General features: G+C 25.3%; 1 protein-coding gene across 1 annotated transcript; it reads left to right on the forward strand.

The window, feature by feature from the left end:
• Window positions 1-1,384: 1,384 nt before the first annotated feature.
• LOC100169137 (sphingomyelin phosphodiesterase 4) lies at window positions 1,385-12,542 on the forward strand. The gene is made up of 14 exons (XM_001945225.5): window positions 1,385-1,787; window positions 1,851-2,047; window positions 2,780-2,923; window positions 2,995-3,097; window positions 4,816-5,047; window positions 5,172-5,334; window positions 6,087-6,187; window positions 6,255-6,401; window positions 6,485-6,647; window positions 6,771-6,941; window positions 8,103-8,318; window positions 8,835-8,963; window positions 9,065-9,205; window positions 11,765-12,542. The coding sequence occupies exons 1-14, from the start codon at window positions 1,745-1,747 to the stop codon at window positions 12,113-12,115; spliced, it is 2,301 nt and encodes a 766-aa protein (XP_001945260.2). The 5' UTR covers window positions 1,385-1,744; the 3' UTR covers window positions 12,116-12,542.
• Window positions 12,543-15,488: the final 2,946 nt, after the last annotated feature.

Here is a 15,488-nt window from a genome sequence, read left to right on the forward strand (position 1 = left end):
TTTCACCATTAGCTTCAAATTATGATGATTCGTGGAGATAACTGACAAAAATCCAAAAATATTAAAAGGAAAAAAATATGCAATTGCATAGAAATCCGCGCTCTACTTATAAGGAACCTTGTACCTATAGTTGCATTAAATGTTTGTAGGTATCTTAGGTATGTTCCCGCGACGTCGTCGGTTCTAAACTGAAAAAAAAAAAAAAAAAAAAGGTATCTTAGGTATATATATTTAAAATTTTAACTTTAAAATAGTTTGCAATTAATGTTGGCAGTTTTGACAGATTTTGTCAAAATTCGAACTTTAAACACTAATAAAAAAATACTATTAAATTGTACCTATTATTTATACATTTTAATATTTGTGAATAAACAACTTATGAAGATAATATATTTTTTTTTATTTTATTACTTCTTATTATTTCTGCGATGTCACTACAATGTCAATGTCACAATATATAATATTATATAGTGAGATGTAAAATTGATTGGATAATCCAATCATACAATCATACGACTACTTTTCTAGATTTTTTATTATACTTAGGTACCTACAGCAATCTTACAAAATAAAATAGCCTAAATAGGTAATACAAAATCTAATCCTTGTTCTTTTAAATTTTCAATCCTTAGTTATGAAAATTGAATATTTTATAATTTTCACATTACATTTGCCTATACAATAGTCAATAATAATAATAATAATCTGATATACTTTACGTTTCCCCAAGAAATGATTATCAATGTAAATACAATAATCATATTTTTAAAAAAGGTTATACGTTTTGAAAAATCAAGTCTACAATAATAATTTGATAAAAGTACATTACTATTGCCTATACAATAATAATTTGATATATAATACGTTTCCCTAAGAAATGATTGTCGATGTTAATACAATAATAATATTTAAAAAAAAAAAAACAATAATATTACAGTAATAATAAGTACAACAATTACATTTTTAAAATAAATATTAATTATATATAAACTGACTATACATAATATTACATGCGTATACTCAATAATGTGTATAATACGTGTATAGGTACATTATACATTTAATAGAAAATTTTGTATTTTCGGACTTTTTGTCCGGCAATCAAAAAATGAATCCGGACTTTTTATACAACTTTTTTCACTCCGGACTTTTCGTCCGGGATTCGATTATCTATCGATTATCGGCCAGATAAAAAAGGTACGCGGGCCGCCAGTTGCCCGTCCCTGCTATAGAACGTAGATACTAGGTATGCAACGCCACCATTTTGCGACTAATAATGTTATGTATTTTTCCCACTTAATTTTGTCGTTGATGAATGAGTCGCAAAATGGTGGGATAGCTTATCCATTATATTATGTAGAGCCTACATAACTATAGTCCGCGATCCGACACTACTTCGACTGTTGACTTGGTTAACGGTTATAAACATCGCGTTCGCATGAAAAGGACGCCAGGGCCTGGCTGTATATAACAAGTGATAATGGCGTTCCGCTGATAACGCCGGGCTAACCGCTAACGGTTTGCAAAACAAAAATTATGAGCATTGTGCATCGCGCAACGCGTTTCGTTTAAAACTGTTTGTCGTCCACTTGTCCGTCTCCACCATAGACAAAGAAATAATTGTATACATTATTGGTGAGCTATACTTTTGATGATAGTAAGTCGTCTTGCGTGAGTACGAAACCGATTCCAGACCTCGTACAACGTTAATGTGTTCCATCGTTTGACTGCAGTTTCCAACATCATGCATTCTCCGCTGTTCTGTAACCTACCTGTGACCAATACAAGTAAGCGCATCGTAAATCGTTATCTCGAAAAACGTATTTCTAATAATTATATCTGTTCTACAGCACTGTCCTCAACACTGTTGGCGTCTATAGACCCAAAGAAGACCAGTTATTCACTGATCGAACGGATCAAAGTGATTTCAAGCTACATCGATGATGCAAATGAAAGAGATTTGTACAATATCTTTGCCGATATCATATTTGAAATTTTTGGACGTGGCTCCGATAAAGGATGGGAATTAGATAAGCTCAAGACAAGGGTATGTAGCTTGTTTTTTTTAAATTTTCATAAACACATTTTATTAATAGGTGAATATGTATATTACCTATATTATTATTATATATATTTTATTATGTATATTACTTATATTATTATTATATATTAATATATTACCCTATTATCAATTCGATTGATATTTACTTAAAATAAAAAATAATTTTGTTCGAAATGTAGGTACTTAACAATTATCATTTAGTCAAAGAAGCATATTAACAAGTTTCAATGTAGGTACCAAAATAATATTTTTTCTAAGGAAAAATAACATTTATTCATAATATTTTTATCAATCTTTTAGGTAGTATTTCTTTTAATGGTTGTGGTTTCACAAATTTATAGGTACCTATCTTTTTTTATTTGGTTGAATAAATATATTAGAGTAAGTAAACAATTGTGTTATAACATATCTATAGAGCTTATATACGGGCATTCAGCATATTCTTATTTGAATCTAACATACTTTTTTTGTCTCAAAAAGCTAATGATAGCAGTTAATTTATTTTATCTAAACAATAATAATTAGTGAACTTGGCAAGTTAAAAATTAGTGTTCAGTAAACAATAGTATTTGGTATATTATACGATGAAACTTCCCTTCAGAAATTATTAGTGCAATCAAAATAAAAATCTCATATTTAGATTGTCAATATTTTACTATTTTGACTTGAAAGATGTCCCAATAATAATTTATTATTTATATATTTTTATCATTACAGATATCTGATGAACAAAAATACATTTGTCGAGAACCAGATAGTGCGTATCACTTTTTATCTAGCAGTGGCCATATTTTTAAATTATGCTACAAGTTGCTGTCCAATAATTTGCTAAAATTTAATATTTATTTTTCTGATTTGCCAGTAAGTTTATTAATTTATTACATACCTATTAGAATGTTTCTGGACTTATTAATTAATAAAATATGTTTTAGATTGAGCTTACCCGAAAAATTGATAAATCATTTGGACAATCTTATTATGGTTCACGATTTTTGTACCATGCTGATTCAATTTCACCCATTGGACTAAACTTGAGTATCCTTTTATAAAATAATGGTTGCAAAGATATATGGTTAGTAATGGTTTATAATATCATGTTGTACACATATACAATTATAATACTACTAAATAAATTAGTAGGTACAATATGTATGCCTTAATAAATAAAAAAATTACCTAAATATTAAATACCTTAAAAACGTTCATTAATTTGTTAAAGTTAATACAATTATTTACTGATTTAATAGTTAAAAACTACAATTTATGAACATAAGTGATTTTGGTTTAAATTTGAATTTTAAAACTGAATTTAATCTAGAAAACAATTAAAAATGTTATCTTAAGTATTTTTGGTACTGGTCTAGTTGACCCCCGTTAAGAAAATATCCCCCCCACCACTAAGGTTTAGTTGACACCTGCCACTTAAATCTCTCGTATTTTCGATGTTCTAGTCAATAATCAATAATTTATTATATAATTATGTAATATTATAATTTAATAATTCATAAAAAAAGTAAGAAAATTATTTAAATGATTTATCATACATTCATTCAGTATTAATAGATACATAATAATATATAGGTATGAATAAATATTTTGTAAAAAAATATATATCATTCTCATTTAAATAATAATGCAGAATATATCAAAAAATTATGCAGGTGGCTAAAATTCTGCTATATCCTTCAAAATTTCATTAAATGGATCGCGGCCATTTAATTTAATTCGCCATATAAACTCTGACTAATAACTCCATAATCTTATAATATACAGCACCCGCTGTTATACATAGATTTGACCAAACATTATTCTTAAATATCTAATTAGGGAATTGCATACGAATACCTCACATGTGTGATTTCGTACCTTTTTAACTTCAGTATATATACATTCTATATCAAATGACTAGAACATCGAAAACATGAGTGATTTAAGTGGCGGGCGTCAACTAGACCAGTACCGTATTTTTTGTTATACCTAGGTGTGTAAAATTAAATCAAGGAGCACACAAACAAAAAAAATGTTTTCTTTAAATAATTATTAAATATTAAACTATTGTAGTTAGAACCATTAAAAATAATACTGCCAAAATTTGATTTAAGAAAAAATATTATTTAAGGAGATATTAAGGTAGGTACTTTGAATGGCCGTATATGACATCATTGGGTTAGGCTTGATGCACATTATATATTATATTAGATTTTCCCACTTTACACAATGATTTATTCATCTTACTTGCAACTTTTACACATATAAAATAAGTAATTACGGCGAGCCCAGACCCAATGATGTTACATGTCTTTATTCAATCCAGGATAACTTATTGAATAGTATGAGTAGAAACATTGAACCTATACCACTTTTCTTAGAACTGAAAATGTTTTCAAATAAATAAAAATGTACTCCTTGAATAGTATTATTTATACCTGTACATTTTGAAAAATAAAAAAAAAATTTTAATAATTAGCTTGTAATTTTTTTCTTAATCGCTAATAAAAAACTTAAAAAATTTCCAAAAAATTAAAAATTAAAATAAAGTTTAGTTTTTTGGATTTGTATGTTATACTTATTGAATTAAACAAATTTCTTGAAAACCATTGTCTATGATGTTCCAAAAAAAGATGCAAAAGTCATAAGCAATCAGACCTTACTTATAAGGATTTGGCTGTAAATAAATGATTTTTTGTATTTTGTATAAAATAATGATTTTTCTTTTTATTTGTATTTAAATTATTCTTTAACATAAACATTAGATTCTTTTGAATACTATATGTTTCATTTTGCAATATATGGGTTAAAGTTGACTTCTGATGACATTTCTAATGGCAATTATGATTCTAATCAACTATCTGTGTACAAATTGTTGTGCTTAGAATATCTTAAATTTTTTTTGCCGTTAGATAATTCAGCTTCTATGATTTTACCCCAAATACAGTTCAATGTTTTATCACCAATTCCTAATCAAAAACAAAATACAAGTACAAGGTATGTTTAGCACATAAATAATAACATATTAATTTGTTTATTTTAATAAATGTTAATTAACATTTATATTGCTCTAACTTAACCAAACTTAATAATTTTAGCTTATTGTGTGTTTTTGTTTTAGTAAATTATTGAACTTCATAAAAAAAGATGTTGCTTCTAATGATTTATTGAGCGAAAATATTTTAAGTTCATCTTGGATGTTAACATCAGAAGCAACATGGCGTAGTGAAGTAGTAGCATTTTTTTTTGCTGATATATGGTTAAATTGTAACGTATTGACTAATGTAAGTATATTATAGTTGCTGCTTTTATCTGTATTATACAATTTTAAAATGCTCAAAACTTAACCCTTCAGTGGTTGTAATTTAATCAACACGATCAAATTTATATGCATTAAGACACCTCTGTCTACTATATTTTCTAACGGAGAGCTGCAACTATTGCTTGTTTTAGTTGTGATAGTTATTGTTTTGTGCATAAAAATAAACAAAACATATGATGATCTCGATTTTGTGTTAAAAACTATGTACCAGGCTTTTTATCATAATAAAACCTTAAAGAAAGTATTTGTATTGTACTTTTGGTCTTTGTATCTTAGTAACGTTGAAAACCTTAAAATGTTGATTCCCAACAAATAACATTTGCAAAATGCCTTTAACAACTAGGTATAGTGAATAGAAGATTCATATACAACTAATGATATGAAACATAAACCTTTCTTTTTATTATTTATTGTTATTTTTATTTTGAAATGGTTAAGATTTTTTATGAGTGATAAGAATAATATGTCTTACATATTACCATGGCAACCATTTATATACAAAAAATACCATCGGAAATCTCAAAAAAATATATAAAATATATATAATATTATATAATATTATATTTTATATAATATTTAGATATATACCATTATTAATTTATAAAATTCTATTAAAAATTCTGTTTTTATTCTTTAATATATTATGAATAGTAAGAATTGTATTATTACCATTGATTTTGTAAAAGACAATATTTGTTTTTATTATATTTTCAGGCTTCATTCATTGATTTAACAAAGCTAATAAGATGTTTTATAAAACATTTACATTTATATTCAAATTGTGCCAAACATCAGCCAGTAGACAATTTAAAATTGTAAGATGAATTTTATGTTAGTAATTAATAGATATTGTGTTAAATGATATATTAAACACTTTTTCAGAATATTGATGGCTCGTCATGGTATACAAATCTATCAGTATTTATCATATTACATGGTTAATTGGCCGCAGGATTTTTCATTTCGCCTTATGCTTGAAAATTGGCTTTGTTATATTCAACCTTGGCGTTATGACGATTTATCTAAGCAGTAATTATAATATATTAAAATTATATTTACTTATTCAATTGAATATATATTCAAATGTATTAATATTTATTTTTTTTGTTCAGGCAATGTTCCATTACAGAATTAGAAATGAATAACAAATGGAGAATTTTTATCATCCGAAATTTACTGTGTTATACCAAATTATTTTATCTTGCCATAAAAAGATTCATTTGCATAGACGTTTGTTCACCGAGATATTCAATTATGGTTTATCGGATGCTAAAAGTGAATAATATAAGTTTTAGTAATTTATTAATTAAAAAATAATAATTACTGCATTAAAAAATTACTTATATATAATACACACATGGATTTATAGACTTAATATTTTTATTATTATGTTTTAAGGTTTTTACCCACCCATATTTATTGAAATTGGTACTTGATATAGAACAAATGTATACAAGCAACCAACCACAACATAAAAAATGGAATATGCTATTGTCTGAATGTTTGGTTGAGGCTGAAGGTCCGTTGTTTAAATATGAACTAATGTTTTCAGAAGAACGTAATAGTGAAGTAAATAATTATTTTAAACTATTTCTTAATTTATTTTATGCAATTGATTATAATATGTTGAATTAAAGAAAATGTTAGTTTTATTGATAAATCTAGTGTGCTGTATAGTTTTTCAAAAAGGTTTAGGTATTATTGTGTGTAACAAATTAACAATGTATTACTTTATTGTGTTAAATATATAGATATATTTGATACACATATTTTTTTAATACATGATTTAAAATTAATTGAATTTTTATTAAGTTTCATCTGTTTTTAATTATTATCTAAACAATTGACACAGTAAAGTTTTTATCATTATTATTAGTTATTTTATGTACATCAAATTCAATTTAATAAAAGAAACAATAAAGGAACATAATATACGGTTAAGAATTATTATTGTTATTGATGGTGCGTGACAAGTGATACTCAAAGAATAGCTCAGATAAACAATAAAATACACCCATTTCATGGACACCAACCAGTACCAAGAAGGCTTAAATCAAGGAAAAGCTTCTCATGATCAACCACAAAATTACAATACTTGCAGAGCATGAATGACATCAAAAATGGGTAGCATTGAAGCAATCTAACGACTTAAAAATAAGACCAATGAAATAACTATAACCAGGATATCATAAAGAACGGAGCACCTGAAAAACTCTTGTCTCATTAATTGTTTTAATTTTTTTAATTTACTTTTCACAAATTGTTAATTATTTTTTATCATATAATCTATTACCATTACTTATTAATATTCAGTATCACTAAACTATAAACAATAAACATGGAATGTGCATAGGACCAAAATACTGTTGATGCTATCAAATAGTACCATATGATTCCGTTTTCATTTTATCATATACTTGTATGGTTCTATACTATAGAAATAGTATAGAACTCTATGGTTATCCTCACAGAAAACTATGGTATATAGTTATCTGTGGTTATCCTTTATAAAAAAGACAGATTCATTATTACCAAGAATTTTGTTTTTATTTATATGATGCCAATAAAAATATAGCCAATTAAATCAAAATGTTGAAATCTGATTAGTTGACACTTTCTAATACATGAATTATATACAATGCACATTCCATATTTATACTTCTGTGGATAAGTCATTACTCATTATTGTTAGTGATCATGGTAACAATACATTTTTTTTCCTTATTTCAGTATAAACTATTTTATTTGAAATTACAAAAGTCATTGGATCATGTTGCTGTGGAATTGGGTCGCTATCAAGAAGACCAAATAGGTAGAAATAATTCATCTATGTTGGAATTGATTTTAACACCTAGAAAAAATAAAATGTCAGACTATACTCTTAATGAGTGGAAAGATATTCAAACTAATCTTAAATCATCATTAATGTTCATGGAACAAATTATTGTGAGTATATTATATCATATATTGCGTTATTGATAACTTTTTATTTAACCCTTGAGCACATGCTTCACATTCCAAAAGACCGGCTTTTAGAAATTTGTTCATTGTTTCAAGAATTCAAAATATTTCCGTGATTTAACCTAAGTACCTTCGAATAAGTTGATAAACTAAAATTTAATATGACTTCCAATTGTATGTCAGTAATATATAACTATTCAAAGATCATTACCTATTAAAACACGGTCTAACGGACCATGTTGTTCTTGACTGTAACATTTATAACTAACTTAATTTTTGAACACTCAAATGGATTATTTTTAAATTGTATTTCCTAATAATTACCGTCCAATAAACATTGTCGATCATAATAATTATTATTATTTAAATTTATCAAGTCTTAATTGAAATATTTCAGTATGCGATCAAAAACACTATGTGCGTAAATTCTTTTGAATATTTTAAATGCGTATAATGGAGGTTTAATAATAAATTATTTATAGTTTCTTTTCTATATTTTAGAATGTTAATGTTACAACTATGCCAATGATGGCCGATTTGTCAGCGTGGTCTACTTCTGGTGTAAGCGGGAATAATACAACTTCAAGCGTATTCAATAAAAGTCATTCTCTTATTCAGTCATTTGAACGTGTAAGTTAAAAATCAATATTTTGTATTGTACAATATAATAATATTATATTATTTATGAAATTGATTAAAATAAATAAAATAAAATACATTTTTATTTTCAGAGTACTATGAATTTATCTTTTAGGCCTGTAATTCGTGCAAAAGAATGGGAGATCGACCCAGATTACTTGGAAGCTTTATCATATGAAAACTATTTTCTTGTCAATCTAAGCAAATTTTTAAGAAATATTGTTGAGTTATATGTAAGTAGTTTAGTGCTTTGGAATTAATTAATTGTTTCTAGTTATATTTAATACATATAGGTTTTAATTAAGAGGACTTAACTCCTGCATGAATTGTCCTCGTATTACCGAGTGGATTGATAGCAATTTGTAATTTGCAATTAGAAGAACCAATTTTGTTTTGTTAGATTTAATATTAGTATGAATTGCCTATTATCAAACTTGAAAGTTAAAACATAAACCTATGTAAAATATAACAATTTAAAAATGCTCATAACTCCCTTTAAAATTAAAATATTATAAAAACATATGGCGAACACAGAAAGTTCTTACTTTGAAGTTTTGAATGGTTTATTCACTCTAATATTAAAGTTAACTACATTCAATTGGTTTCGCTAAATGCAAATTTGCTATGTTGTACATTTGTAAGGACGGATTTGAGAATTCCAAATCTAAAATATAAGATAATTTATGAGGTTAATATAAATAATAAAATATTTTAGTATAGAAAATAGAATATTTAATATTAATACAATTTTAATTCATGTAAGTAAAAATTGTCATTAATCATTACACAAAATTGTAAAATAATACTATGACATAACAAATATTATTCTAATTTATTTATTCCTTAATTATTTTAACTATTATATTTTTTATAAACTATGTAGGTAAAATAATTTTTTTTATCAAAGATATAATATCTATAAACTATAACTATAAATATGCTCTATAAACTATTTAAAATTACTATAAAATATAGTTTTGTCATATAATTAATTTTATTTTCTAATAACAAAAATGTATGATTTTTTTTTCTTATATGAAAAAAGTATAGTATATAGCAAAGAGCTTTCATATATTAGAGAGTGGTCAATTGGTATGATAGCAGCTATTAATCTTCCTAAAAATTCCTGTTTTTTTTTTTTAATTTAAAGAGCATAGACCTGTAACCAATCTAACCCACATTATCACTTAAACCTGGAATATGACAATTGTTTTAAAAATATATACTGATTTTATTCTTACAAATATTAGACTAAATAATTTATAATATTATCTACGATTTCAAATATTAAAACTATACTCTGTTCAAAATAATCAGTTCTTGGCGGCTACCAGTTTTTGTCGACGGCAGTCAGGTGACAACAGTTAGTAACCCCTACCAAGTCACCAATCTATATACCTGCCATGTAATATAGCCACTCCCCTGTGCACAAGCAGTTAAGGTCTATTCAATTTGAACAGAGTACAGCATATTTTTTTTTACCGAGTAAAACTAATTAACCACTTGACTATATTCATTGCAAATTAATAGTAAAAACAGTAATAGAATTTTAGAAATTATAAATAAATCTAGAATTTTACAAATTAAATGATCTAACAATGACCAAATAATTATTTTTATTTTATCACATTTATTTACAAAATTATTGATAAAAATAATGTTTACATTTTTTCATTTAACTTTGAAAAATCAAAATCAAAAATGTATGAATACATTTAAGATATTTAAAAAAGTATTTTCCTTTTATTATGAAAATATTCTATGATATTTCAACAAAAGTATTGAAGAATAATTTTCATTGACATTGAATATTCGATTATCATAATATATTTAACATATATTTTAGATTCTGAGCGGAGCCAAGAATGTATTGATTATACAATAATGATGATTCTTTTCTTTTTTTGTGTATATTTTTTATATTTGAAAATAAAATAATTTAACTGTTTATTACTTTTAAGTTTATAATTATTCGTTGTAATAATAATATTCTTGTGATAATAATATTCAATTAGAAATTTTCAGTTACAAAAAAATATTCTATATCATTTTGAGTGACACATATTTTACTAGTTGACTCAACAATTATCACCTATTTATGTAGATGTACAGCTTAGACATTAGTTTATAAAACCAATACTGTTTTATTTTTAATTTATTCATTTTTTTGTGTAAAACACAGTATTAAGATATTATTTTATTATTGTAATAGAATCAAATCATTCATGATTCATTAGAAGATTCACATTAAAATTCATACCAGCCAATTTATAAAATATAAAACAATTAATATGCATTCTGCATACCAACAACTAAGATATATTTTATATTGTAGGATATTCCATAAGGGGATACCTTTATAGGTAGGTATATCTTAGTTTATAATAGGTAACTGTAACACTAAATATAAATACTGATATTATATATATTATTATATAACAAAACCATATCAATAATAAATAATAACACATAAAATAATTTTCATAATTACATGTTATAAAAAATAAATTGTCGTGTAAAAACAATTGAAATTAATGCATGAATATTGGTTGATAAAAAATTTTGGACGATTAATGGTGTTCGTTATCAATGATAACTTCCTGTCAACAGAGATTAGAATTGTTAGTTGGCTCCTTCTCTTATATATCAAGGTATAAGTATATAGTATGTAGGTACATTTAATTTTATATCTACTCATAACATATTCTGCATGTGTACTTATGATGTCATATATTGTACTAATACATTTGAAAACATTTTGAATTAATAAATAAATAAATTTAACTTTTCAGTGTAATTCACAAATCCTACATTTATCTACAGAAAATTCCATTTTTGCGGGCGTTCTGCGTCAAGCATTAATAAGGAAACCAATGAAGATATTTTCCTATGAGCCTAGAAATGATGGATCTGGAAAACGTGTCAGAACGCCTAAAATTCTTCCACCCACAATTAGTTTTCGGTGGATGGCATCATACTTTACTCTTTTTTGGATTTTATTTTTGTTAACATTAACTTGGGTGTTTAACAATACTGTCTTTTGGATAGGCCTGTTCTATGTCTTGCGTATTTTATATTTATGTCTAAAATATTTAATTGGGTATGCGCCACCGTTCAGCTGGGATAATATTCACGAAAACTAGTTGTTATGTTAATTTTTTTTGCATTCATCTAACTAAATGTAAATTTTAAGTTAAATAACTAAATTTGTACTGAATTTAAACTTATTTCTATGATTATTGTTTTTTTACATTTGTATTGTTTTACAACTTGAAGTTTAATTAAATGTGTACATCTTTCTTGATTAACACATTTATTTTACAATTATAAAATAAGACAAGATAAAATGGTGTTTTGTATGACATTTTCCCATTAATTTTATAAATTACAAAATAAACATTTTTGTGTTTTGTACCTATTAAATGTTAATATAAGATATTTTTTAAGTGTCTTTTTTATAAAGAATTGTAAAACTAGTATCCTTGTTAAAGAATTGCTTGATACCAAATGATTTTTCAGTTCAAAGGAGTTTCTGTGATAAAAAAACTTAAATATATGGGATATAGGATATACGGGACTGTTGTTATTTTCTGCTGTAATAGGAGATTTCCCTTATATAGGGAGGCTTTTCTGTATTACTATTTCATTTTATATTTTATAGTAATAAACACTGAAATAATTTTTAATTACACTGTCAATTGTCAACTATAATATTTAATAGACATATTTTTAAATAGAAGCACGCAATTGAATTTCCTAAATTTACTTAAATTAAAGGGATTACAAACTGTCAGTTATTTCAACTAAAAGATTGTCAATCATACTGATTACCTAGTAAAGCGATTATATTTAGGAAAAAAAAATTGTTATTGTTTGTTATTTTGTCTAATTGAGATCAATGTACATTTATTCAAATTTCATTCTGAATTCTTATAAAATATATAGTTTGGAAATTTAATAATTGATTATTTGGATTTGATATGAATGAGGAGGGAATTGGGTAACCTCTCTGCTGTACGTTAGGTGTTGAGTAAACATAGTCATTAAGTAAGTCACTTAATAAATATATTACATTTTAATTCAATGATAAATCATTGCATACAAAAAACGATTCAGAGTGAGGATGTGGTTAGGTCAACCTAAATTACAAAATATATTTCACGATATATAATATTTCAATAGTGTTATTTAAGTAAATTATTTTACTATTAGTATTATGATAGGTCGATTTAGTTTTTTCTGAAAACAACATTTAATTATCATAATACCTTACCTATATATTTATATCATATATTGTTGTTATTAGATCTTGAGTTAATGCCTCCTTACTGTAGAACAGTGTAAAAAGATTTGTGGTGTAAACATGAAATAGTTTAAATAAATCTAAATACTTTGAAAATATCATTGTGTAGGTAATTTTAAACTTTAAAGTTTAACGCTTATAAAAAAAATCGTACTGATGTACCTATATATTAAATATTTTTTAATTATAATTGAAATTATTATTATAACTTGAGAAATCTTCTATATTCAATGTTCAATCTTTTTAACCCAAACAAATTTTTTTATTGACATTTATATATAAAAAAAAAAAAAATAATTGAATAGTTCAAAACGAGTTATAATGTTTTATACATATTATGTATAGAAAATTCAAAAATAAACATTTGGTTAAAATATCAAGTGGCTTTCTACAGTTATTTGTTTTTAATTACAACAAAATAAGAAAAATTGTAATTTATGTGTAGTGTAGGGACACTTATTTAAATAAATGATTTTATGTCGTTTTTCAATATTTTTCCAAAAACTATCAACTAACTATCATCTACCTTCAACTTTGCTACCTAGTTGTAATGTAGGTTAAAATGATTTTATAAAACAAGTTATTTAAATTATTAGGCTTATTAAGTAAAATAGAATTATTATGGCAAAATAATAAAATTAGCTTGTTGAACATATAACATTAAAACATTATTATTCATTTATATTTCAATTTAACAGAATTTATACCCTAACGGGTTAACAGTTTCTATCGTAAAGGTCTTGTACTATAATCCTCATTAGTAACAATAATTTTAAAAAGATAAATATTGTAAATGTAGGTATAGACAGTTGAAAGCGATTTAAGGGATTTCGCTAGGTACTGCCGTCAATTTTAGTTGAAGAGACCTAAAGTATTGACAAAATTAAAGTTAATTAACGTTGACCCATTTTGTTTCTGAAAAAAAATTTGAACTCACCAGAAAATTGTGTATAGATCCTGCGAAGCACTTTGTAAAAATTAAATTGTACATTATTGTGAACTGTAATTGAAAATTTGAAAATATCAACTTTTTCGAATCATAATTAAAATAAAAAACGAAAAATGTTTTGTACCTACGATCTACAGACATTGTTCTGCTTAATTCAAATATTTTTCAGAATCAAAACCAAACAACGTTAACTAACTTAAATTTTGTCAAAACAAATGTATGTTTTATGATGTACACCAGCATTTTGGGTGACTATGACAAGATCAGAAATCCCCTAAATGTTACCTCTTAAATAATGACCGTAGCGCGGCCCCTTAAAAAAAATATAATTTACTACGCACTCAAGACACCTACCTACTCTTCATATTTATTATAATTTATATTAAAAATTGAAATTCAATTCCTTAAAAACAAGCTTATTGTGCACATTACACACAAAAAATCCAAGTCAACATTATTATTAGGTATCTATCTACTAAATAGTATAAAACCCAATACAAAAGAAAACTTCTCTATTGGAATAGGTTATAAATATTAAATAGCTGTACCTACAACATAGTCTTTGTTAATATCATTTGGTCGCACATATTACCTATACCCAAGAATGGAAAGATTTTCAAAAATCAGTATCGCGATATTAGATACTAGATACTCGGATTTGGAGTATGGAGATATACTAGATAGGTACTCGATACTTACATTTTAAATATTTAGATACCTACTCGATACTCGATACATTTGAAAAAAAGGTGGGCAAGTGGATGTCGCTCTGCTGTACAGTAGGTTATAAGTGGGTCACTGTAAAATGGATGGTATTAAATTTGAATTCAATGATATAATATCATTGTATAAGAAAAACGATTCTGAGCGGAGACGGTATGTCAGTCTAGGTATAAGACATATTATATACTTATCTATGGTATTAAAAAAAAATAATTTACCTTAAGTAGGTACCTATAATAAATTCCAAATTAATCATATCACAATATCCATTAGGTAACACGTCAAACCTCAACAACAAACCGTGATACTATCATAGATATATAATAGTATACTTTAGAAGTTTCAAGTACCCACGAATAATATTATACAATCACAACAAAACAACTAAAATAGTTATTCTAGGATTTTTAATATGTGATTTCGTCCAAATTTGAGCTTAAAATGACTATAAAAATAAACTGTGCTTATGTATTTTTTAGATTTTTTGGTAACAAAATTAACTACTTACGTGGAATCTTGTTTTAAATTTTCAATCCTTATA

Source organism: Acyrthosiphon pisum, chromosome X (genome assembly GCF_005508785.2).
Source record: "Acyrthosiphon pisum isolate AL4f chromosome X, pea_aphid_22Mar2018_4r6ur, whole genome shotgun sequence".
Lineage (NCBI taxonomy): Eukaryota > Metazoa > Arthropoda > Insecta > Hemiptera > Aphididae > Acyrthosiphon > Acyrthosiphon pisum.